Raw genomic sequence first — 26,218 nt, 5'->3', positions numbered from 1 at the left:
TGTTGCAACGTTGTAATAATGTTGTTGCAATTTTTGTGCTGTATTGGAAAATAAAATTGTATAAAAATGAAATTAAATAATATCTAAACGATTAATACTAAAATAAAAATAAAATGTGCACTTTTTAAAATAACCGTTTAAAAACTAAAATAAAATTACACAAACATAAACAAGAAATATAAATAAATAATTTTAAAAAAATAGTTAAATAATAATTAACTTGTAATTAAAATTTTTTAATAAAATTTATATCAGCAATAACTAACAATAAAAAATTCTGGTTACATGTGTGACTCTATGCAAAATAACAAAAAAAAGCAAAATTATGAAGCAAAATAAAATATAAAAACAAAATTATTAAGTCTTATCAGATGTATTTTGATTTTCATATAAATTTTGTGCGTTATGCAGTTCTAAATGCCTAGGATCAATTTCAAAATTAGTGCAATTAATGCCTTCAGCTTGAAAGTTTGACCGAACTACACAAAGAGCAGAAACAATATCATTATTCAAACGATTTCTTTTGTTATTTTTTATATCGGTTACCATTGAAAAAATTCGTTCGGCTTCGGCATTTGAATGGGGAAAAGGAAGAACTATTTCTACTAATAATTTTAAATTTTGAAAAACTTCTTGATCATTAAAATCTTTGTATGTTAATATTTTATGATAACATGTTATCAATCTCTAAAGATTCTAATTCCTTTTTCTGCTCATCATCAAAAATGGAAGGTAAAATTCTCCATTCATAAGCTAATTTTGTAATATTAATGTTTTCTACAATTGTGGCAATATTAGTCAAATCTTTAATTTTAGCTCTATTTTCATAGTACAGTGCTATTTTTGGATCTAAAAAAGTCAAACATTCAAAAACATGATCCTTATACGGTAAATGTTTAAGCATCTCTTGAACTGCCGTTATGTAAAAATTCAAACATGCTAATTTAATTTCTTGTCTACATTCCAAAGATAATGATTCTAATAAAATCTCACATTCGGGCCCCACATATATTTCTTCTAAATTTAAAATATTTTTCTCATTACTTGTATCTAAATTATTAATATCTTTTAATGAATTTAGAATCATAAAATTTTGAGCTATTTGAACAATTAATTGTCGACTATTTACAAATAATTTATGAATTAAGATTTTACGCGATTGAAACAAAGCATTAAAATTATTTAAAAAATCTAACACATATTTTAAAAATAAAAAGTACGTTTTAATTATGTTGTCGTTTAAATGAGATAAAATAATCTCTGCAGATTTTAATTTATCTTCAACGACTGCTAATAAAAAATAATTTGTCAATACCTCCCAATTTTGAAGAATTCGAACAATGCATTTTTGTAATATGAGCCATCTAGTATTTGATAATTTTAACAACTTATTCCTTTCCACATTGAAGAATTTTTGAAATTCTCGTAAAATTGCACATCTTTTTGCACTGCCCGAAACATAGTTATAAATATTTCTAATTAAATTTTCGCAAGAAGAAGGTAATTTATCGCAAGCTTTACTGGCTACTAGCGCGGAGGAATGGCAAATACAATTTAATGTGACTAATCGCGGTACTTCTAATTTTAAAAGTTGCACAAACGAATTATTGCATCCAGTCATAACTGATGCATTATCACATGCCATTCCGACATTTTTAAATGGAATTTTTTTTTCTTCAAGAAGATTTTTAAAACTTATAAAAATTTTACTCGCGGAACAATCTTTAGCGTCTAAAGATAACAATTCTAATAATTGTGTCATAACTTTTTTACTTTTAGGACAAACATATTTAACAAGAACGCACATTAATTTTGTGTCAGAAATATCTGTACTTTCGTCAATTAAAATTGAAAATTTGCAACATTTTAAATTATCAACAAGTTTTTCAACTTCGCGTTTAGCTAATATACCGGTAACAATTTTTTTACATTTAATTCGGCCCAGTTTAAGATCTTGTACAACTTCAACTTGTACACTTCTATGCAAATATCCTTCAATAATGGAATTAAGTGATTTACAGAACAAAAAGAGGTATTGTGTTCAGCAAAATATGCTGCTAATTTTATTTCGGCTCGTTTTACTTTGTTTTTATGAGATAATTTGGTGTCTGTCAAATCATTAACATTTTCTAAAGTGTCATTATTTTTATTTAAATTTACATTTTTAATATGTTTGGCCGTCTGTGAGTGTTGAATTAAATCTGTTTTCATACATCTGATGGTCTTATTGCATATAGTGCAAATGGCTTTATTTTCTTGATGGCAAGGAGCCAACCATCCTTTAAAAACTTTTTCATCTAGCCATGATGATTGAAATTGTCTTATTCTATCTTTCTTAATTGCTCCTTTTCCATTTAAATCCATAATAATTAAATAATATATACTTACCTTAACCTAGCCTATCCTATCGAAGAGACCGCCGAGGCAAAAAAGGATCCGTCTCATGGGTGCGTTTTTTTTGTTGCGCGCGTCACGTGTCATATAGAAAATAACTAAATTGTATTATCGTGTTTCACGTGTTTACAGTTGAATATATCTAACTGCAAAAGCATCGTCGCATATGTCGCTGTTATTTAAAAGTTCATGCAAAAATGAAATAAAAACTAAAAAAGAAAAAATCTATAAAGTTATTTGTATTAAAAAAAATGCTTTTTAAAATTTAAAAATTGAGCAAATTTTCTGTGTAAGTATTATTGTCTTTTATTTATATATTATATATTTTTTTGTAAAATATTTTTAAAACTCTTAAATTTTAACTCATTATTGTAATCATATTATATTCTTTAATTGTATATAATTTTAAAGTATATTTTATTAAAATATCTCAGAAATATTATTTAAATTTATTCAGACGATTACAATAAGTAAAAATAAAAAATTAGGATAATATAAATATAAGGGTAATATAAATGCAATTAGTTTTTATAATGCATATTAATTTATTATTTTCAATTTGATTAATATAACAAATATAAAAATAAATTCTGAAATATGTAATAAAAATAACACATTGTAATATATATATACTTTTTTTTATTCGTATAACATGTTTGTTCATGTAAACTATAAATAAAGTAGTACGCCGAGTCTTTATGCGCTCATTTTAGCTACATTTGCAACGCTACGTTGCTGCTTTCCACGCTCTATCGTCGCGCATGCGCGAGAAATCCCGGCCCGTCTATCAACACTGGTGACGCTGCGACCGCCGCGTCCGCGTCGACCACCGCCGTGGCAGGTCCTCCGACCACTACCCCGTCTACAAGTGGGCACCGTAGCAATCCCGGCAAATGCTGGAATTGCGATCAGACGGGCCACGTTGCGCGTGACTGTAAATCCGCTCCGCGCACTCATTGCTATCGGTGCGGCAAGGCGGGAGTAACGTTGCGTACGTGCCCAGATTGTGCGGGAAACGCCTAAGGGAGTCGAAGAAGGGGGAAAACGCGACTCCTGGCAATGCATCCCCCGATAATGTAGTGATACCGGTACGCGCAGATTTCGTTTGTAATTCGTTTGGGGCGAGGGAATCATGCCTCTCCTTTATTCGTGTTAAGATAACGGGTAATGAGATTCGCGCTCTGTTGGATTCCGGGTCGAGTCGTACCTTTTCAGGTCCGGCCGCTATTGAATTAGTGCAATCGTTGGGATATCGGTTTCGTCGGGCTAGGGACCGCCGCGTGACGACTGCGACCAGCCAGACGACGAGAGTGAGTGGGGAGGTCGAGGTACCTCTCGAAATTGAAAACCGCACGCGTACTTTGAGCGTGTACGTGTTGCGAACGTTAGCGTTACCGTGTATATTAGGTATGGACTTTTTGACAGTTTTCGGTGTTGTGATTAATTTTGCGGGAAGTACCTGGGGATTCGCGGATGATATCACGCGACAATATCCCCTGGAAATCGAGACCACGAGCTTGCTGTCGGCAGCGCTTGCGCAAGGAAGTACGGGGCCCGAGCGGAGGACGGGGAAAGACCCCACCGAGCGGAGGGGCAGCTTGCAAGATTCGACGCCTAACGAAGCGGCCGATATCGTGGTGCCCCAACCAAGAGAGGAGGGGACGTCTACTGCTCGCGAACGCGCAACGCCGCAGGGCGGATTAAGGGAGCTGTCGGCTGAGGAGAGCGCGCGGTTATCGGAATTTTTAGCGTCGGAGATATCGGACGTTCCCGCGAAACTCGGAGCGACGTCGCTAACAGAACACCGTATAGATGTCGGTGGGCACACGCCTATTAAACAGCGTTATTACCTGGTGTCGCCAAGGGTACAGGAAGCGATCTATGCCGAGGTCGATTCAATGCTTGAGTCCGGTATTATCGAACCCTCGAATAGCGCGTGGTTGACACCCATCGTGATGATCAAGAAACCGAACAACACGTATCGCTTTTGCTTAGACTTTCGCCGGTTAAACGACGTATCGAAAAAAGACGCGTATCCCCTGCCGTACATGAATGCGATTTTGGATAAACTTCGGCCAGCCGGTTACATTTCTACCATCGACCTTAGCCAGGCTTACTTGCAGATCCCGTTAGGGAAAAGTAGTAAAGAGTACACCGCGTTTACGGTACCGGGCAAAGAACTCTTTCAATTTACGCGGATGCTGTATGGCCTAACGGGAGCGCCCGCAACGTTTCAAAGGCTTCTAGATCGTTTAATAGGTCCAGAGATGGAAACGCATGCATTCGCGTACCTCGATGATATCGTTGTTGTGACACGGACTTTTGGGGAACATCTTACGTGGTTGGGCAAAGTAGTTTGCGCGCATTAGAGACGCGGGGCTCACGATCAACCCGGAGAAAAGTAAATTCTGTCGATCCCAAGTGAAATATCTTGGTTTTCTCGTACAAAAGGAAGGGTTGACGGTCGATCCAGAGAAGACCGCCGCTATCGCGCAGTACCCCCCGCCGCGAAACGTTAGACAACTGCGTCGGTTCATCGGAATGGCGTCCTGGTATAGGCGATTTATACCGCAATGCGCGACGAGGATGGAACCGCTTACGAGTCTTCTGAAGAAAAATCGCTCTTGGGTGTGGGGGGAGACTCAAAAGGAAGCTTTTGAGTCAATTAAATTTCGTTTGACCACCCCACCCACGCTATCGTGTCCGGACTTTGATTTACCATTTTTACTGCAAACCGATGCAAGTTCTGTAGGGTTAGGCGCGGTGTTAGCGCAGAAATATGGGGACGCGGAACATGTAATTGCTTATGCAAGCCGCGCGTTATCGGAAGCGGAAAGAAGATATTACACCACGGAGTTGGAATGTCTGGCTATCGTGTGGGCTGTCAAAAAGTTTCGTCCCTATCTAGAAGGATATCGGTTTACAATTATAACGGACCATAGTAGCCTCCGGTGGCTACACAATTTAAAAAACCCGACTGGACGTCTAGCGCGCTGGGCACTCGAACTCCTCGAATATGATTACGTGATAGAGCATAGAAAAGGTGCGATGCACCACGTGCCGGATGCACTTTCAAGATTGTACGAAGGCGAGGAAACAGATTTTTGCGCTGCGATCGTGACGAATGACGCGTGGTATAACTCGAAGGTCGAGGAGATAGCACGCCACCCGCGACGTTACCCGGAATGGCGAATGCTCAACGGCGAGATGTATTTTAGAAAGTCGCGCTTGATGGCGGAGGTCGTGGAGGATCGCCATTGGTGGAAACGCGTGTTGCCGCGAGAGGCGCGCCGTGCAGTGATTAGGGAGAATCACGATCCACCACATGTCGGTCATTTGGGGGTCGAGAAGACCTATCAGCGTATCGCGACGAGATATCACTGGCCGCGCAAGCTAAGGGATATCGCGAATTACGTTAAACATTGCGGCGTATGTCAGAGAGTATAGGTGGAGCAAACCGGCCGGATTGATGGGCCAGGGCGTGATAGAGTCGCCGTGGACGGTGGTTGCCGCGGACATTATGGGACCGTTGCCGACGAGTAAGTCCGGTCACGCATACTTACTCGTAATGCAGGACTTGTTTACGAAGTGGATAGAGTGCTGTCCACTTCGTAAGGCTACCGGTCGACGGATTATAGAGGCCATTGAGGAGATGGTGATTTTCCGTTGGGGCGCGCCGCGTGTATTGCTTACGGACAACGGAACGGTGTTCTTGAATAGAGACTTGCGCGCGATGTCGGAGCAGTATGGTATATATCATACGACGGTACCACCTTATTACCTGCAGGCAAACCCGGTGGAGCGGGTAAATTGCGTCCTAAAGACAATGATCACTGCGTTTGTAGAGGGAGATCACCGCGACTGAGACGTCCACATTAATGAGTTTCGATTCGCGTACAATTCCGCACACCATACGTCTCTACAAGCTACCCCCGCCTTTCTTAATTACAACCGAGAACCGCTACCGGTCGGTTTGCAGGAACGAGAACAGAACGTGAACAGGACGACGTCGGTGTCGAGATAGAGGAAGCGAACCCCGCAGAGTGGCGCGAACATATGGGGAAGATGGGCGCGTTATGGGAGGGGATCGCGGAAAACTTGGAAGCCGCACACGAGCGGCAATTTAAGTACTATAATCGGCACAGGCGCGAAGTCACCTTTAACGTAGGCGAACAGTTACTCAAGAGGTACCACGTGTTATCGGCCGGAGCACAACACTTCTCAGCGAAGCTGGCCAAGAAGTTCCATGGCCCGTTTATTGTTCGAGGAATTCTCTCACCAGTGGTCTACGAGTTGGCTGATCTAACGGGTGGGATCGTTGGCAAGGTCCACGTGAAAGACATCAAGCAATACCATGAGCCTTTGGATGCCTAGGAGGATGGACGCGCAGGCGGACGCGGATTTCGAGTGGCGTTGGGTCCACCTGTTTGCCTGGATCACCAGGAACCACCCGGGGCCCTGGGAGGACCTCGCCCGCTACGTAGAGGAGCGGCGCAGGCGCCCGACGCCGCGCGGGATTGTGGTGCGACAGTTGCTCCCACCGAGAGATATCGGCATCCAGGTCGAGCCCGCCGGAGGAATGTCGGCGTCCAGGTGGAACCCCGTCAAAGAGACGTGGACCTCCAGGTACGGCCCAACCAGCGAGATGTCGGTACGAGCACCGACCCGTACCGACGCAACGTGAGCCTCCAGATCCGTCTGTGCGGTTGTGGGGAGCTGGGCGCGACCCTGAGGGAGGACGTCCGCTTCAGATCGCCCCGAAGAGGTCCGGGGGGCTCTGCTACTTGCCGCCGGACACCCAGTCCCATCCAGATGGACGCCAACGCACGACGGGCCTCAACCGACGGCGAGCGCGAGGCCTGCTGGAACTGTGGCTCGCTGGAGCATTTCGCCTGGCGCTGCCCGCGACCACGCACCGTGTATTGCTATCGGTGCGGACGAAGGGACACCACGGTCAACCGGTGTCCTACTTGCCAGGAGGGCTGGTTCCGTCAGGGACCGTACGACCCGGAGAGGGGTCCTGCCGGCCCGGAAGCGCCCCGATACCAGTGTGGCCCACCGGGGGCCCGCCGCCGGAGCCCACATTAGCCCATGGGGCCTCAGGGGTCTGTGCGTGTTGGAGGGACCTGCCCCCGCATCGGTCCAAGAGGATAATTCTTTCTCGTGTTATCGGACTTCCGCCACCCCTGCCGTGAGCAGGGGCTGATCCAATGAAGATTTTTTTTTGTTTGAAAACCGGTCCGACCCTTCCCGTTCTCTTGCTGCGGTTATCGGCCGCCCGTATCCAAGTGGGTGTCCTTTTTTTTGTTTTTGTTTGTTTTCGTTTTTTTTTTGTTTTTGTCGATTGGTGAGGGGCTCGTTAATAAACGCATCTTTGGTATACGTTACTGTCTTTGGTTTTGGTGTGAATGCAACCTGCCCCGTCCCCGTTCCTCCTATCCCATCCGATCGCCGACGCGAAAGCGCCCGATAGACGTAGAGGCTCGTTGGAGCCGATCGTCCGGGACCGGAAACGGCGGGACTGCGAGATGAAAGAGCGAATAGCCAGGGGATGACCATGTCTCCCTGGCCAGGTCCTAACAGTTACGATTTTTTTTTGGTATGGTCGTCGGGGCCATTTTGTCGGTTGATAATTTCCTTCCTTTTTTTTGCGAACCGGAAAGATTTTTTTTTGTATTGTGCCGTCTGATATTTTTTTTTTGGTGATATCGCAGCCGACAGACTGGAGGTTTCGGTCGCTCTGAGGCGCCTTCCTCGCTAGTTCGTGGCTGCAGAGGGGCATCTGGACCGGCACGGTCCCGCTTGGCATGGGGGGGTTGTGACGTGGCAGTTTTATCTGCCTCGCCACTTCGTCCTCCGCCTAAGCGTAGCGCGAGGAGGCGCGTACGACCGGGCCGGGCACTCAACGAGAGAGCGAAATCTCCGGCGGGACTGCGTTGCGTGTTATTTTATTTATTCATTCGCAGCTTATTACATGTAACCGCGGGCACCTCGACAAAAGCCGCCGAAGGACCAGCAGCGGCGAGGGAGACGGACCGTGACAGGAAAGGGAGAGGGGGATCGTCCAGGGCCGGCGCACAGGAAAACGCCGACGGAGAGGAGGACGAGACAAGACATGGCGACAGATAAGCGCCCCGCAAAGGAGGCTCGAGAGTGGCACAGCTAATGGACAGGTTCGGGCGGACGAACGGCCAGGACGAGGGCCGTCGAATGCCGGCTGTCCATCGAGGATGGTAGCGGCGAAGAGTCGTCGCTGGAAAAATTCTGCTGCTGTCGTCCGCGAGGACGACAAGAACGACGAGGATGTCGGATGCCGACGGGGACCGCGCGACACCTGCGGAGACCCGACACTGCGCTGCCGTGACGTCACGGCTAGATAAGGCCGCGCCGCTAGGCGTAAGGATATCGCGCACCCTGTGGGAGGGGTAGCGCTCATCGATCGCGCATCGAGCGCGATCCTCTCGGCTTTTGCGTGCGACCCGGCGTTCGGCGTACACGTTGCGTTAGAGAGTGAGCGAGTGCGAGATATCGGTCCCAGTCATCGTCGGTGGCTATCGGAAAGATCGGCGAGAGTGTCCGGCCTGGCGAGCGCGTCCAGTGGAGAATCCCAAAGATGGGACCCGAGGGACCAAGAGGAGGATTAGAGTCGTCGTCGAGGTGACCCTCTGACAACTGTGTAAAGCCACGAGCTGCCGGTGTCGACTGGCTCGCGCTTTGAGGTGGAGCCATTGGGTTAGTGTGTGAGTGCGTCCGCTGCGTGGCGATTGAACGCACCTTGCTTCTTAGTGTTTGGCTGGCTCTCCACCTCAAGCCCGAGACCTCGTCGAGGCCCGAGACCTCGTCGATCACAACACGCGAGAATGTGTCATGCCTAAACGCGAAATTGTCGCTCGCACGCGGCCAGCTAGCTCCTCTAACCGGTAGAGGAGCGGGGAAGCGGAGACAGGGACGAAGCGGTTCTCTTACGGGAGGAGACGGGTAGGCGAGATATTAAGCAAAATCGGGCCGGTGTAACAGATAGAGATCACATATATTGCAGTGCATAATAGAGACGGCGTACAATAGAATAAGAAAAGAAAACAAATAGCGGTTAACGTAAGAAGGAAAGACCAAGCGATAAGGAGTTGACAACAGAAATTAATAAGCTGGACGCGGGAATTATCTCAGTTCATACCATAATTACGCCACACGCGCCGATCACGACGATTGGCTCCGCGCAAAGCGCGGCAGTCAATCACGCGCGCTCTGAACGGCGCGGCACGCACGTGAACGCCGAGCCTTCACTAAGGCGAATCCAGCAATTCCGAGGCAAAGTACGCTCCACAAAACGAGTCGCGTCGGCGAGACGCAGTCGCCTGAACCGCACTACAAAATTAAGAGAACACGCGCGATACACCAAGTCACCGATATCTCGGGCGGCCGTATGCTCACGGCCGTAACACAACTCACACACATGCGCGAGGGCTTTGCGGCTTCCCGGGAAGCCGGTCGTTCGCGAGCTTCTACGGCGGGACGGCTCAAACACACGCGGCAGCCGACAGCTGGGTGCCTCGACAAGGTCTCGGGCTTGAGGTGGAGAGCCAGCCAAACACTAAGAAGCAAGGTGCGTTCAATCGCCACGCGGCGGACGCACTCGCACACTAACCTAAGGGCTCCACCTCAGAACGCGATTTGGTCGACACCGACAGCTCGTGGCTTTACACAGCGATTAGACGGGTCACCTCGACTTCAGCACGGTTCTTCCTCCGCTCCTCGATCCGCGGGGCTTGTCCGGGCCTGGCACACTCTACGATAGCCGCTCCCGATATCTCCAGCCGATATCTCGCACGCTCGCTCACGCTTCGCACAGCAGGGATCGCCGGGTCACACGCAAAAGCCAAGAGGATCGCGCTCGATGCGCGATCGATGAGCGCTACCCCTCCCACAGGGTGCGCGATATCCTTGCGCTTAGCGGCGCGGCCTATCAGCGGCCGCCCTTATCTAGCCGTGACGTCAGGGCAGCGCTGTGTCGGGTCTCCGCAGGTGTCGTGCGGTCCCTATCGGCATCCGACATCCTCGTCATTCTTGTCGTCCTCGCGGACGGCAGCAGCAGAATTTTCCCAGCGACGACTCTTCGCCGCTACCCTCCTCGATGAACAGCCGGCATTCGACGGCCCTCGTCCTGGCCGTTCGTCCGCCCCAGCCTGTCCATCAGCTGTGCCACTCGCGAGCCTCCTTTGCGGGGCGCTTATCTGTCTACATGTCTTGTCTCGTCCTCCTTTCCGTCGGCGGTTTCCTGTGCGCCGGCCCTGGATGATCGCCCTCTCCTTTTCCTGTCGCAGTCCGTCTTCCTCGCCGCTGCTGGTCCTTAGGCGACGTTTGTCGAGGTGCCCGCGGTCACATGAAATAAGCCGCGAATGAGTAAAAAAATAATACTCTCCGCAGTCCCGCCGGAGACTTCGCCCTCTCGCTGAGTGCCCGGCCCGGTCATACGCGCCTCCTCGCGCTACGCTGAGGCGGAGGACGAAGTAGCGAGGCAGATAAAACTGCCACGTCACAAACCCCCCCATGCCAAGCGGGACCGTGCCGGTCCAGTTGCCCCTCTGCAGCCACGAGCTGCCAAGGAAGGCACCTCAGAGTGACCGAAATCTCCAGTCTGTTGGCTGCGATATCACCAAAAAAATCAGGCGGCACAACACTAAAAAAAATTACCGGTTCGCGAAAAGAAAAGAAAGCTATCAACCGACAAAATGGTCCAGACGACCATACCAAAAATATCGTAACGGTTAGGACGCGGCCAGGGGGACAAGGTCATCTCCTGGCTATTCGCTCTTTTATCTCGCAGTCCCGCCGTTTCCGGTCCCGGACTATCGGCTCCAATGCGCCCCTACGTCTATCGGGCGCTTTCGCGTCAGCGATCGGATGGGATAGGAGGAACGGAGACGTAGCAGGTCGCATTTACACCAAAATCAAAGACAGTAACGTATACAAAATAGGCGTTTATTAGCGAATACCTCACCAATCGAAAAAAAAACAAACAAACAAACAAACAAAAAAAAACGATATCCATTTGGGTCCGGGCGGCCGATAGCCGCGGCAAGAGAAAGGAAGGGGTCGGACTGGTTTTTCCCCAAACAAAAAAAACAAAAAGGTGAGTCAAGCGCGAATGAAAGGAAAAAAAATATGTGTGACTAGGTAAGCCTAAGCTTCCCCCGACAGCAGAAGACGCGAGAAGACAGGGCAGACGCCCAAAGTCAGGCGCTCCGGATTCGATATCCCACGGAGCCCTCCGCTTGGGCTCCCCCGGGGCTCCTCCGCTATACCGGAGCGCTTCCGGCCCGTCGTGGCTCCCGTTCGGCCATATCGGGCCCTGGGCCCGCCACCCCTCGCGGCAGCGGGGACACTCGTTCCCTGGACGTCCGCACCGGAAGCAATAGCGGCGGCCTCGCGGTCTCGGGCACCGCCATGCAAAGTGGTCGAGGGAGCCGCAATTCCAACAGCTCTCCCTGTCCGGGCTCGGCGCTCTCCGACGCGCCTCGGTGTCCCTCAACCCGGGATCCGAACTCCGTGGCACCGGGCGCGGGACCTCCCCGACGGTCAGGCCGACTCCCCCGCAGCCGCACAGACGCACTTGTAGGCCGACGTTGCGCCAGTAAGGGTCGGTGCTGATACCGACGTCCCTCCGGCGCGGTTCCGCTTGCAGGCCGATATCCCTCTGGCATGGGCCCACCTGCAGTCCTACGTCGCGGCGCTGGGGCTCGACTTGGACACCGATATTGCGTGGCAGCAGCAGCTGCTGTATCACAATACCCCGCGGCGTCGGACGCCGCCGGCGCTCATCCACATAACGGACCAGGTCCTCCCAAAATCCCGGGTGATGGCGGGAGATCCACTCAAACAAATGGGTCCACCGCCACTCGAAGTCAGCATCCGCCTGCGCGTCCATCCTCCTAGGCATCCAAAGGCTCATGGTATTGCTTGATGTCTTTCACGTGGACCTTGCCAACGATCCCACCCGTTAGATCAGCCAACTCGTAGACCACTGTGAGAGAATTCCTCGAACAATGAACGGGCCATGGAACTTCTTGGTCAGCTTCGCTGAGAAGTGTTGTGCGCCGGCCGATAACACGTGGTACCTCTTGAGTACCTGTTCGCCTACGTTAAAGGTGACTTCGCGCCTGTGCCGATTATAGTACTTAGATTGCCGCTCGTGTGCGGCTTCCAAGTTTTCCGCGACCCCCTCCCGTAACGCGCCCATCTTCCCCATATGTTCGCGCCACTCTGCGGGGTTCGCTTCCTCTATTTCGACACCGACGTCGTCCTGTTCGCGATGCAAACCGACCGGTAGCGGTTCTCGGCCGTAATTAAGAAAGGCGGGGGTAGCTTGTAGAGACGTATGGTGTGCGAAATTGTACGCGAATCAGTAGTATAGTAAGGCGGATTCTAACTCAGGGATCTTTGGGGGGTGCGGGGGCAGGGGGGAAATTTCACGACGCGTCTTTGCCGTACTGACCATGATGATGTCACGTGGGGGGAGCGCGAGGAACATTTCACGGCATGTATTTGTCGTGCTAACCACGCCTTGAAGGGAGGGGGTGATGCCACATGCCTACTCGCTCGCACGCCAATGTTCTTTTTGCCGTGCTAACTGCGTTTTGGAGGGGGAAGGCGTTGTCACCTCGATTTGTGCGGGGGCAGGGGGAATTTCACGGCACGCATCTTTGCCGTACTGACCGTGATGATGTCACGTGGGGGGAGCGGGAGGAACATTTCACGGCATGTATTTTGTCATTCTAACCACGCCTTGAAGGGAGGAGGTGATGCCACCTCGCAATGCTTATCATAGCATAAGTGATGGAAGCACACATGTGTTTTCTTTCTCGCTCCCTCCCATATATTGCGCTCATCAGACGCTGCGATGCGGTGTGGCGATGCATCATCCTCCTTCCCCCCACACGCACGTTTTATCCTCGCTCGCTTGCTCATGCTCTCCCACGGCTTATTTTATACATTGCACGCCAATGTTCTCAATCGCACCCGTTCTTATTTCTAAGGTGTTCTCAGGAATGGAAGAGAATAGGAAAAATAATAATAATTTGTTTGAATGTAATATATTTTTTCATTTTATTTATTTTAAAAAGAATATATAAAAATGGTTTTTATTAACATATTATTTATTAAAATTATTTATTTTATTTTTAATATACACAAATAATTAAATATTTAAAAAATTATAAGAAAATGGAAAAAATTATTAAAAATAAGAAACTAAAAAATTATATAAAAAATGATATGAAAAAATATATACGATAAATTGATAAAACATAAATTGTGCGTGACATGGCGACGTTATCCTCCTTGTCCTTTTTCTGCTTTGTCCTTCTCCTAGTCATTAAGATAAGCGATAAAATAAACTAATAGATTATAAAGCGCAGTAAGGAAATTATGGACAGAGAAGGACAACTTACCTTAAAAGCGCGGTGGTACAATCCGTACCACACGATCACCACTAATGGTGTTTACTTCGATCTGGAGAGAAGTAGACATAAAGTGGGATCGATTGTAATCTTCCACCTCCGGATCTGCTGCTTGCCATCATAATGGTGACCCTCTTCGCAAATGTGGTGCAACTCTCGATTCTACAACCACTCGAGGAAGCTCCCTGATCGAGGGTTGAACAATTTGCACACAGGCTTGAGTAGTAACTAGTTAAAAAGAATTTTTATTCATATAACTTTTAACGTAACTAAATTAATTTTATGTGCCATGAACTTTAACTTAATTTAGTTAAAAATTTATTAACTTACCCAACCCTGTTTGTTCATTTCTCCCGAGCAAATGGTTGCGTTCTCTCGCCCAATGAAAACGCATACATGTACCAAGTGACCGTTGCATATTAAACACTTTTTATAACACGATCGCACTATTGAACGTGCATCATACGTCTATTGAACCGATATCAAACATCTATTAGACGTCTACGTCTACGTCTACCATACGTCTGTCGTACGTCTACCGTACGTCTATCGTACATCGACCATACGTCTACCATACGTCTATTGTACATCGTACGTCTATTGTACATCGTACGTCTATCATACTACATTGTACTACAGACGTTCGAGTGTAGTACGTTAGACGTTTGATAATAGTATGGTTGACGATCATACTACTACATTGTACTACTGACGTTCGAGTATAGTACGTTAGACGTTTCATAATAGTATGGTTGACGATCATACTACTACATTGTACTACTGACGTTCGAGTGTAGTACATTAGACGTTTCATAATAGTATGGTTGACGGTTCAACCATACTATTATCAAACGTCTAACGTCTACGAATTACTTATGTATTAAAGGGAAAGATAAAAAAATAAACCATAAATACGTTTATACATTTTTTATTTTAAAGCATCTTTTTGACATTGTAACCAATAATTGTATAATTTAAATACATTCTGCATAGCAATATTCTTAATATGTTTTGCACATCGTATAGTGTTCGCTGTATCCAAATTATTTAAAGATTCAATGTCTTCGTAATCAGCATCCACGGTCTCGATGATAACATTATTTCTTACATTGACATCAAGTATATTCTTCAACCATTCTCGTTTTTCATGGCCTTTAACGTATACGATAGCTTCATCATCGTTTTTATCATATACAGCTGTTGAAATCAGGTGCTTCGCTTTCGGGTACTGAACTATTCCATCTTCCTATTGTAATCCATGGTGATAAGCAGTCAACCAAGAAACGCAAGATCTTTCGGATTTTGTCAATGCATTCCATGGCATGGAATTCGTAAAAATGTAATGCGTGAGAACGTTTCCTTGTTTCAATACCGCTACTTCCTTTACAATAAATTTTTTTCCAATGGTGATTCCTTGCAGATCCACAAATGTTGGCACAACCATGACAAGTAATTTTTTGAGACTGTACCATATCGCAAAATATCTCGGTATTTTATTAAAGATATTTGCTAACGCTGCATTTTACATGATTTTGCGCACAACGTTAGACAATGGACAGTATTCAATTACACGATCATGTAAGATAAGGCAATAGGCGGTAGTGCTCGCTGTCACATTTTCTTTGCAATCAAATTCAATGCGCACGTCCACAGTAGCACTTTTGATGGACTCATTTTGCCGCGAGCAATCAATCACTGTAAAAGGTTCTCTTTGCAGAAATGTGACCACGTTAAGCAGCGTATCGTAGCAATCACGTCCATAATAAGATTTACGAAAACGTTGGTACATGTCAAACAGGATGGAGTATCTAGATTTACGAAAGTCTAGATTCAAGTCATCGTACGGATAAAATTCAGAGTTGAGATAAAGTTTCACATTGATCAAATTACAATCGTCAAAAATAGTAGCACCTTGAGACATGATATTCTTGCGACCGGTCTGTAGTGCAAAGATAACGAATCGAGGCTTTTCTAATTGTGTTGCAGTTTTAACAGCCCACGAATGTTTGGTTGTGCTCTGCAGCAAGGGGTACTCATACAGATCCCAGGAACGAAAACTCATACTTAGATATCGCCCGCTTTCCAAAGCTCATAGTATGGACAATTTATTGACTTCATTTAACGTAACATGTGGCATTCGCCATTGTACTTTGAACAATTCAGTTTCCGGTTCCGTCGTTCTATTCGTTCCCACAATAGAATTGTTATCATTGCGCGCTCGCATCAAAATTAATTCATGGCGTGCGTTAACAACCATGCGTTTGTAATCCTCGCAAAAGCCCAGCAGTAAATTTAGCGGCACGCAAAAATTGAAATAATTTTCCCACAGAGTGGACGACATGTCCCATCCGGCATTCTGCATTATCATTCCTTTGTCAAACGTAAGAGATACATAGTTCTTTAGAGTACTAGTGATTCCAACGTTTCTGTTGCGATCAATTTCCACACCGTTGATTTCATATCGAATTTCATCAAACATGAACGCTACACAATTATTTCCAAGTTTTATTTCTGATGCATCATCGTCATCATCATTTTTTTTTTCTTCACTAATCTTCCTTCGACATAGAGAAAACTTTTGCACGGCAATGTGTATAAATCCTGTTGTTGTATAGGTATCCTTATTTCATCACTATGTCCAAACGTAGTGTTAGCGTATGGATTATACGAGTGAGTTTCAATCTTGACAATGCTATCGTCAAAGATCGGGTCACCTCCAATGTTTACAATATCAGACATCTCAGAAATTTTGTACGGTGAATCCCAATGATCTCAAATATGCAACGTTTGATGGAGTAAGTTTCTTTTTACCAAGCAATTGGATATTCTTGATTGCTGTCTTTTTGATTGTTGTGATCTTCTTGTTGCAAATTGTGTCTCGCTCTTGCTCATTCAGCACGAGCATCTCACGTTATCGTCTTCGTACGTGCAATCTAACAGTAATCTCCTCTCCGCGGAAATCAATTAATCGACCGTTTTGATCCACAATGCGAATAGTCAAGTCAGTAATGCTCCGTACGACGATCGGAAGGTAAATAATCTGTGCAGGCGTTTCCGAGATTTTATACCCGGGAGGAACACTCGGTGAAAATTCATGTATCGTATGCACGCACTTGTCGTTGCTATACGCACCAGCGGTCAGGTTACATTCTATGCGAATAATGTTTACATTGATTATATTTATAGGTAAGTCTGATTCGTGCCATTGTCGAGGTTCAAGCATACGATTTGAGGAAAATCCCAACAGCGATCCAATGTTGTCGGATTTGCTAAAATTTATTCGATAAGAGCACTTGATCTTGCTCTTCATAGTATTATTGTTGGCGCGAATCATAATCTCGTTATCCTCGTCTTCATCGATCTCTTTATGAAGCAACTTCTTCCTAGTAACATCGTTTGAGACATGAGATATAGCATGTCTCAGATACTTGTCAATGTCACGCAGTTCATACGATCCTTCAGGAATGATAATTTCCTTGTCGTCTTTGTCATAGTAAAATTTGTTATTTGAGGAATTTATATTAGGTATCGTATTGTAGGTTTCAAAGTCTGTCAGACCGAGCTCGTAATCACCATCGCTTAAATCTACAGCTGGAAAGTAGCTTACCGTGAGGACGTTACTTTTGCCGGTTAACGTAAACGTCAGTGACATGTTGTATACTGAGTTAAATAGCGAAATGTTGATCTTTAAATTGATTGTCAACCGATTGTAGAAAACGTAGGCATAGTTGACCACAGTTGCTTTGATTGTAACGTTGATAACGCGCGTGATTGTACTCGATACGTGTCACATCACTGTTAAAGTATCGCACCAATTCTTGTGGTGGTCGAAGATTACCAAAACTGTCGAAATATATAGCACGATTCCCCCTCTTTGCGTACGCCACCCAATGAGTACCCGGTCCTTCGACACTGTCCAAATTCATGATACCGCTCTCGTTTCGGCGTGCTCCCCCCGTTGGTAATGAAGTACGCATAAAAATTCCTCGGAAATGTGGAATGCGCATACGTTTTGCTAGTTGAAGTAATTCAAGGTTTGTAGTAACACCTTTTGGCATTTTTAATGTTTCGACATTTTTTTTTTTTTTTCTTCTTGATACTCCTCCGCCGCGCTTATACGGAGCGAGATAAACTCCATGACCTTCCATGACACGATTATGACGTTTTAATTCCTCCAGTTGACGCTGTGCCGCTTTGTTATCATTTACGGCCTTTGCTATTCCAGCCGCTCCTCCGACCAATGACCCGAGAACTCCCAACAATGGCAGGACGGGTAGGATACCACCACGTTTTGCTACCGGAAGTATCCGCTTGCGCGTTGTCTTCTTCTTTTTCTTCTTTGATTTCAGACCCATACCGATTTTCATCTTGGTTTTCATAGCCGCCCAAATTGCTGTCGCAGCAGCTTTCTCTCCGAGACTTGAATCTCTCGCTGTAATGCGTTTCCGTGCTTTCGAGGCGAGTATATTATCAGCCACGTGTCTTTTCGCGAGATCGTTGCTGTGCGAATAGGCTATATCATGCTCACGACACGCCGCATCCAATGGATTGATGCCTCGGTCACCTCGAGCCAATCGCTCTTCTAAACGTGTTCCTGGACCGCAATACTGATAACCAGGGATATGTAATTCAAAAGGAAGTGCATTAATCGCGCGATTTAACAAACCGCAGCCTTTCGCAGGCATTCGCAGTAATTCTTTCTCAACGGTGCCGGACCGTCTATATGCGTATGCTGAGACGGTAAATTATAATGTTTGAAACACCGACGGTACTGTTGAACCTCCGAATCTGTTTTTATATGTTTGGGCAATTTGTCCCATAAATGATCGATGTAATTGTGAAACTTTTGTAGCAAAACAACTTTTGGTATATATTTTAACTGTTCGCTAGTCAAACTGTGTACATCACAGATATCTGACACGATAAGAAACATTTTGCATACTGAGCGATTTCATTCTACGCGCCTCTATAAATAGAAGCTACCCGCAATAGAAATTTTTCAGTTTATTGTTACCGTAGAGGGAAAGAAAATATGCGGTTTGTGCGGCAACCGCAGGCAACTAGAGTAATTAATTTTGATGATAAGGTAACATCCGAAATAAAAACACGCAGACATGGAAATATGCTACCGATTTCTATACGTGGCATCATTTGCGGTCCGTCAAATTGTGGCAAGACAAACGTGTTGATAAGCATGCTGGAAAGCCCGCACGTTGTACGTTTCGAGAATGTGTATGTGTACTCGAAATCGCTTCAGCAGCCGAAATATCGATATCTGGAAAACTTATTAACACCGATTGAAGAAGTTGGGTATTTTGCATTCTCCAACAACAGCAACGTCATTCCTCCGAGCAAAGCGCTTCCGAATTCCATCTTTATCTTTGATGATGTAGCATACGACAAGCAAGATACGATAAGAGAGTACTTTGCAATGGGTCGGCAGGCTAACGTTGACTGCTTCTATCTCTGTCAGACGTATGCCAAGATACCGAAGCATCTTATACGTGACAACGCGAATTTGTTAATTATGTTCAAACAGGATGGCACCAATCTGAAGCATGTATACAACGATCATGTAAACACTGACATGTCTTACAAGGATTTCTGCGATTTATGCCAGATTTGTTGGCAACAAAAATATGGATTTCTAGTAATAGACAAGAACAGCGCGCTTGTCGATGGAAGATATAGAAAAGGATTTAACGACTTTGCAATACCGTAGAATGATTAGTTGTTGTCGATACGTTGAATGTTCAACATGGATAGTAACATAGATCGCGAGAAGATAGCTAAACAGATTGTAAAAACAAGTAACACAATTCGCAAAAAATATCGCGCATTAAAAACGGGTAAAATGGAAGAAGATATTGCATTGGAAAGACATTTTAAGCCAATCATTGAACCTCTAAAACAGATTGTTGAAAATACCGTTGGAGTTGAAAATACCATTGAAAATGGGTCTAAACAGGCTGAGAGTGAAGCATTCTTTTCGGGAGATGAAGAATACGTGGAACCAAAACGAAAACGGTCGAACATTTCGTTTAATAATTCAATAATGACTTCTACTCCAATTAAATTGCAAACTGTACCAATTAATTTTAATAAAGCATCACAAATGTTACAAGATAGCGATTTATTGCAGAATCATGCACCCTCCGTTGAAGAGGTTTTCGAAATCACCGATGAGCCGCTTGTGATGTCCGTTCGACAACAGTTAGAAACGTCTGAGGGGCAACAAAAATTACAAATACATTATGGTCCATTGGGACAAAAATATATGGGAGCTGTTTTGAGCGGTAAAAAAACGGTCAACGTAGATAATGTTTACGGAGTTTACTTCAACAATACCGGAACGATGCTTGGTAACAAACGTATCGACTTGCACAAGAACGATGATATATCCATAGACGGTAAAAGATACAAGGGTACTCAAGGTCTGTACGAGTTAATTTTCATGAAAATACCCAACGCTGATATCTACACGAATGACGATGTAGAGAAGTATAAGGATATCATATTAACTACAAACGCACATAGGCGAGACCATGGTGAATATAATCCAATACTAGGTAACAAAGGACACAAGTATAAAAATATAATCTCCCCCATGTTAGCACTGGATAAAGTTGGACGAGGTATACCGAACAACGTTACGTTAAACGACAACAAGATTGATTACGTTCATTGGAACGATCCGAACGAACTCGTCGATCGTCTTCGATTGCTCGAGGCCTCACGCCAAGCCGGACACAACGCTCACGATAACGAGATCCTGTCGATTATCGAGGAACTTCGCGAAGCTAGTTTAATTATAAATTGAGTCGTGCTATTCATATTATTTTAGTCAACGTTGAAATGTCAATCAATAAGTTTGGGATATCGCTCGGAAGTAGCGGAACGGAATCGTATTACAAATGGAACGGATTAATAAGAAGTTACGTCCGCGATAATGCTCTTTGCAAGGTCAACGCCAATTTTGATGCAAAGTCATGCAAGATTCGTCACGTAGCGTTATCTGTAGATGATGGCGATGCTGCCAATAAACGATATGTACAACAGAGCATACAAATTTTGAAAGATCACCAGGACGAAATCGAGAGGAAGATTGTTACTCTCCAAAATAAGGTGGAGATTATGCTTAACAAAATTCAAAGACAACTCGATACAGTGACTCATAGCGCAGAGTAGAAAAAAACGATACATTAGATCTCTCCATCATTTGTGAATCAAACATGAACAATTCCGAAAAGCAGCTGTTAGTGGAGGAACTTCATGCTCCAGCGAGAAGAAATTTTCCGAGAAGGCATGTCATTGTTCGCTGATACGATGACCTGTGGCAAGCGGATGTGGTTGAGATGCGAACTTACATGAGATTTAACCGAGGTTACCATTACATACTCACTGTTATCGATGTATTGAGCAAGTATGTATGGGCCGTGCCTCTCAAGGCCAAGAGTGGCAATGAAGTGGCTAATGCGATTGCAAAGATAATACAAGACGATGAAAGATGTCCAAAAAATTTGCAGACTGACAGAGGAAAAGAATTTTACAACGCCACGGTACAGAAACTATTGAAAAAACATGATATCAATCATTATTCAACATATTCCGTAATGAAGGCATCAGTCGTTGAACGGTTCAACCGTTCATTAAAGAACGATATGTGGAAGCAGTTTACGCTTAATGGAAATTATAAATGGATCGATTTGTTACCACGTCTCGTATTAGAATACAACTCGCGAAGGCATCGTACTATTGGTATGCGACCTATCAATGTTACCCCTGCGATTGCCGAAAAACTCTTATCCACTGTGTATAGTCGCATAAAAATTGCTGCACCCGCGCGGTTCAAAGTGGGTGAATCGGTACGCGTGAGCAAATTTAAGACCATTTTTGATAAAGGTTATACACCGAATTGGACTACGGAGATATTTAAAATTGCCAAAGTGCAGAGAACTAATCCCGTGACGTATTTATTGAAGGATTCCTGTGGAAAACATATCAGCGGTGGATTTTACGAATATGAGTTTCAGCGAGTCGGTAATTCTAACTTGTATCTCGTTGAAAAAATTTTACGCAAAAGAGGGGATGAGGTTTATGTGAAATGGCTGGGATTTGATAATTCACACAATTCGTGGATACACAAGGATAATGTATTGTAAAAAAATGTATTACTTATTTACAAGATATTTGTAATTTTTATTACAATTACACAAATATACATATATTATACAAATTAAGTGTTTTATTTACATTGGTATTTTATAATGTCCCCAAGGCAACGTGTCAATAGAATCTGACATAATATATCGCTTATCGTCATACGGACTAAGAGTAATTTTCGTTTTTGATATAGTATACACCTCATGCAATTTCGATCTAATACTTGACTGCTGTCGTGTCATTTCAATCTCATCATGTAAACATCGCGTGTAATCATCGAAAGTTATCGATTTTGCCACAACGTTGCTCTTGATTCCTTTGACTTTCTTCGTGTCGTTTTTACCATCAACGCGCAAGGCATACATCTTTGCTCTAAGCCCTATGAATTCGGTCATGATCGCACCATTGTTTTCATCCTTCATTAAACCTGGCACTTTTTTATTAGCAAGCGGAATACCGTATGCATTATCAACCGCGTAATCACTCGTGTCAAATTTATTAATATCGCGCTTTATAATTTCGTATACGTCATCACATTCAATGTTATATATTAAGCTATCCGTATCAGTATACATAATTTTACATTTCTCGCGAAACATCGGCGCCATGTATTCATGATGAAATTCATACAAACATGTCTTAGATATGTCAAGGATGCACATACCCACATAGATTGGTTTGTCAAATTTCACCTCAAGCTTACGCATTTCGATTGCAACCAAATTCTCTGAAAAGACACTACGACTGTGGAAATTTGGCATAGCGATCATTGCCTCCGCGCTGTATCTGCCTTTCCATTTTGTCACAAGTCGCACATCGACGTGATTGCGCACGTTCTCCATGGTTTTGCCAAATACCGCGTTGTTCATTAATTTGTATAAATTTTTTTCGAAATTGTTTTTGGCGCATGTTCTGAAATCTGTATTTAACTGAATATAATCGCGAAGCCATGGTGATTGTGCAAACTGTAATATGCGATGTATTTTTGTCACTCGAAGGCCGTGACGAGTACACTGCTGCAGGTTACGATAATGTATGACGTAACGTTTCTTATCGTATAAGGTTGCGAGGAGCTTGTCTTGCCGCTTGCCGGGCGGTTTATCACGCATTGGACAGAACGGTAGGTCAATGTGCGCATCATGTAAATGTTGTGGATATTCTAAGTCTATTTCAAGAATGTAACCTGTTGGAGAATCCAGCGCGATGTCCATAAAATTAAAATTTGTTACGTCATCTACCCATCGAAAATCTTTGTATGGTAATGGCTGACACATTGCCCAACCATACAAGTTATTTACATCAAAGTACATCAGGTACGATGATGATTTCGATGGATCGTATGACTTCATGTACTTGTTGTTGGCCTGTGCGTACCTGTTTGAACATTGACTCAGACCACCACGTGTGCCACGTTCGATGAACATGATCATGTCAATGTCTGTTAGCAGTTCGAAATTTACATGTGTATATTTCAACATTGCATCCCACGTAAAACCGGGTAAAGTATAATAATATGCGGGATCGAGTCCATAACTCGCGATGCAACTATCGCGAAAATTCTCAAAGATATCAGCCAACAACAGTACGTCAGTTTTCAAGTATAAATCGCTATAATCTCCGAGCGTTCGGATGGAGAACCGCTGCCACACGTTGACAGCATGCGCGTAATCGCTCTCGGATACTGTGTCACCCGTCAATGAACTGTAAAATAATTCGCGCGGTGGCAAACATGACTCTTCCAATTTTTCTACACAGTCAACATACTCGTATGGGAAGACACCTTTTCGTGTTAACAGATCGAAATTTTCTGTTGATAAATTACTATATTCCCGTTGCATTATGCATAGCTTATCTTTACTAAGAAAAGATGCCAATTTATCGAGACTAGATGCGAGAAATTTGAAAGAATCGATAAATCTTAATTTTATGCAATTTTTCTGATCATTTTTTGTAAACGAAATATATTTTTCTTTTGTTATCGGAAGTAAATCTATTCGTCCTTCATATGCTGTAGCTATTTCCTTGATGATAAAATGCACGTCGTAGCCAGATAAGTTATGGAAAACTATAGGAATATAATGCGAATCTTTGTAATTTAAATTGCAATTTGAATGCGCTGCACCTCTGAATCGACCGGTTAAATGACAATGATCGCGTACCCGTTCTATTTCATTCGTAAATGGTTTTTCACAAATGTGGCAGTGTGTAGCGTTGTTAAATTTTTTCCAATCGTCTTGTGTTAAATCCATGGGAACATTAACCGACAGAATATTATTTACAATTTGTGCTAAATCTTTAAGTTGCTCGACGAACCACGCGATACAATTCTTATCGCGATGAAACCGATACATTGATAGCGAATTGTCATACGCACAGTGTACATAATATGCTATGCTAAATACTCGATGATGCTGGTAATTTTTCTCATCCTCAGTCTTCTCCAGGATGCATTCCAAATCGGCGTATACGATAAACGGCATTCGTTCCTTTCGACAGTAATTTTTAAAGCTCAGCCATTTGTCATCTTCGCTTGGTAATATGATAGCGCAATCGTTTATCTTTCCACAGTCCATTGTGTGAATTTCCAACTTGTCGTTCGAACTAAAATAATGTAGACATCTGAAATATAATTTATTTTTGAGAAATTAGAAAAAATATATTTATATATACATATTTTTGTATTTTCCGAAATATATACATACCGATCACAAAAGAATTTCTTATTCTTTTTCTTACTGAGTTGTGAACTCATGAGACGGGACATATTCTTTATCAACGCAAAATGTCCCACATTGTCATCCTGCACGTATAGCAGATTTATATGTTTGTCCATTTTTCGTTCGGTGAGTCGTATAGGAAAAATAGATAATTTCTTCTCCTCGATGCAGTATAGATTAATGGAGATTTTGTTGAGAATTTCAAACTTTTTAATTTGTGGCAGTGTCATTGGAAACTCAATGCCTTTCAGATTTAATACCGTAGAATAATGTGGATATGAAGATTCTCGATCTGTATTCCTTTCAGCAGGATGCAGACTGGCCACCACTGACCATGCAAAACATGCATTGTCATTTGATTTTACATTAACTACCGCTTTCTTCATCATAATTTTACTTGGTAACTGGATGTTGCATCCTGCATGCAAAGGGTTATATTTGTTTATATTTATTGTTAAATTTAGTATACGCGACAACGCCCATCCGCTATCGCGTTCTTGGAATTCCTCCAACGATGCTAGGATTATCTTGATGACGTGTAACTGGTACCACTCATGCAAATCGGAGCATTGAAAGAGTTCATAATTTCTTGTTGTGATACACTTATTAGCGCGTTTGTCACCTGCGACAAATTCACCATTAAAAATAGCGTTTATCTTTACGTTGCCATGTCTCTGCATGACACTTTGCACGTGCACAAGCACAATTTCTCGCGCATCCTCTAGAAATTGATACGGTTCAATGTGTTCGAAATTAATCACAGCACCAGTCAGTATACGACTTTCAAAAACTGTATCTATCTCACGCCATCGGAGTCCAGCACTATATCCAGCGCCCATTTGCACAAACCGTCCACGCATCATTTGTTTCAAACCTTCTAGTCGCGTGGTACAAGCGATCACAGATTGTCTTCCGCCGATTGACAATCGCGGATATTTACTGCGGCTACGTCCATCTAGCGATTCGATGAACTCGATACAACGTTGCTCCCACGCCATATACTCTTTATGCGTATTCAATCGAGTGGATTGCTCCACCAAATCGCGCTTCGTTTGCTCCATTTTTACAATGTGCTTGACTGCATAGACTGATGGGATGCATCGCGATCTTGTCATTTTATAATCCATCACTTTACTATCACTTTAAATGTTATTCACAGTGTATCATTTGATACATGTCTAAAGTCTTCTTAGCTGTCATAAATCGGCGCTTGTAAGATTCACATGTATATTTGATATCACTGACTTTGTAAAATTATTAAATGATCTCATCGTGATATCAAATTACTTTTAAACGAGTCACAGCAGGCGTTTGCTAAAAATACAAAACTGTCACATTTGCTCCATGACTTCATCGTAATGTCAAATTATATTCAAACGTGTGTCTAAATTAATTTTATAGATCTGTGATATCAGCGCCTATGATATCATCACAGCTGCTGTACTCTGACGCATGCTTTTATGCTGAAAATGCAAATCTGCAATACTA

General features: G+C 43.9%; 3 protein-coding genes across 4 annotated transcripts in view; 1 reads left to right on the top strand and 2 right to left on the bottom strand.

The window, feature by feature from the left end:
* The window catches only part of LOC113005769, a 420,425-nt gene that overhangs the window by 318,227 nt on the left and 75,980 nt on the right, over window positions 1–26,218 (top strand). The window lies entirely within an intron of this gene.
* On the bottom strand, window positions 15,373–15,912 carry LOC120357281. Its single transcript, XM_039447439.1, has one exon. The coding sequence runs from the start codon at window positions 15,910–15,912 to the stop codon at window positions 15,373–15,375; it is 540 nt and encodes a 179-aa protein (XP_039303373.1).
* On the bottom strand, window positions 22,100–25,791 carry LOC120357280. The gene is made up of 3 exons (XM_039447438.1): window positions 24,716–25,791; window positions 23,026–24,632; window positions 22,100–22,392 (listed from the first exon to the last, which is right to left on the bottom strand). The coding sequence occupies exons 1-3, from the start codon at window positions 25,789–25,791 to the stop codon at window positions 22,100–22,102; spliced, it is 2,976 nt and encodes a 991-aa protein (XP_039303372.1).

The sequence above is a fragment of the Solenopsis invicta genome, chromosome 3 (assembly GCF_016802725.1).
Source record: "Solenopsis invicta isolate M01_SB chromosome 3, UNIL_Sinv_3.0, whole genome shotgun sequence".
NCBI classification, from domain to species: domain Eukaryota; kingdom Metazoa; phylum Arthropoda; class Insecta; order Hymenoptera; family Formicidae; genus Solenopsis; species Solenopsis invicta.
Note: the sequence above shows the minus strand (reverse complement) of the source record. Positions and strands in the feature narration are given on the sequence as shown.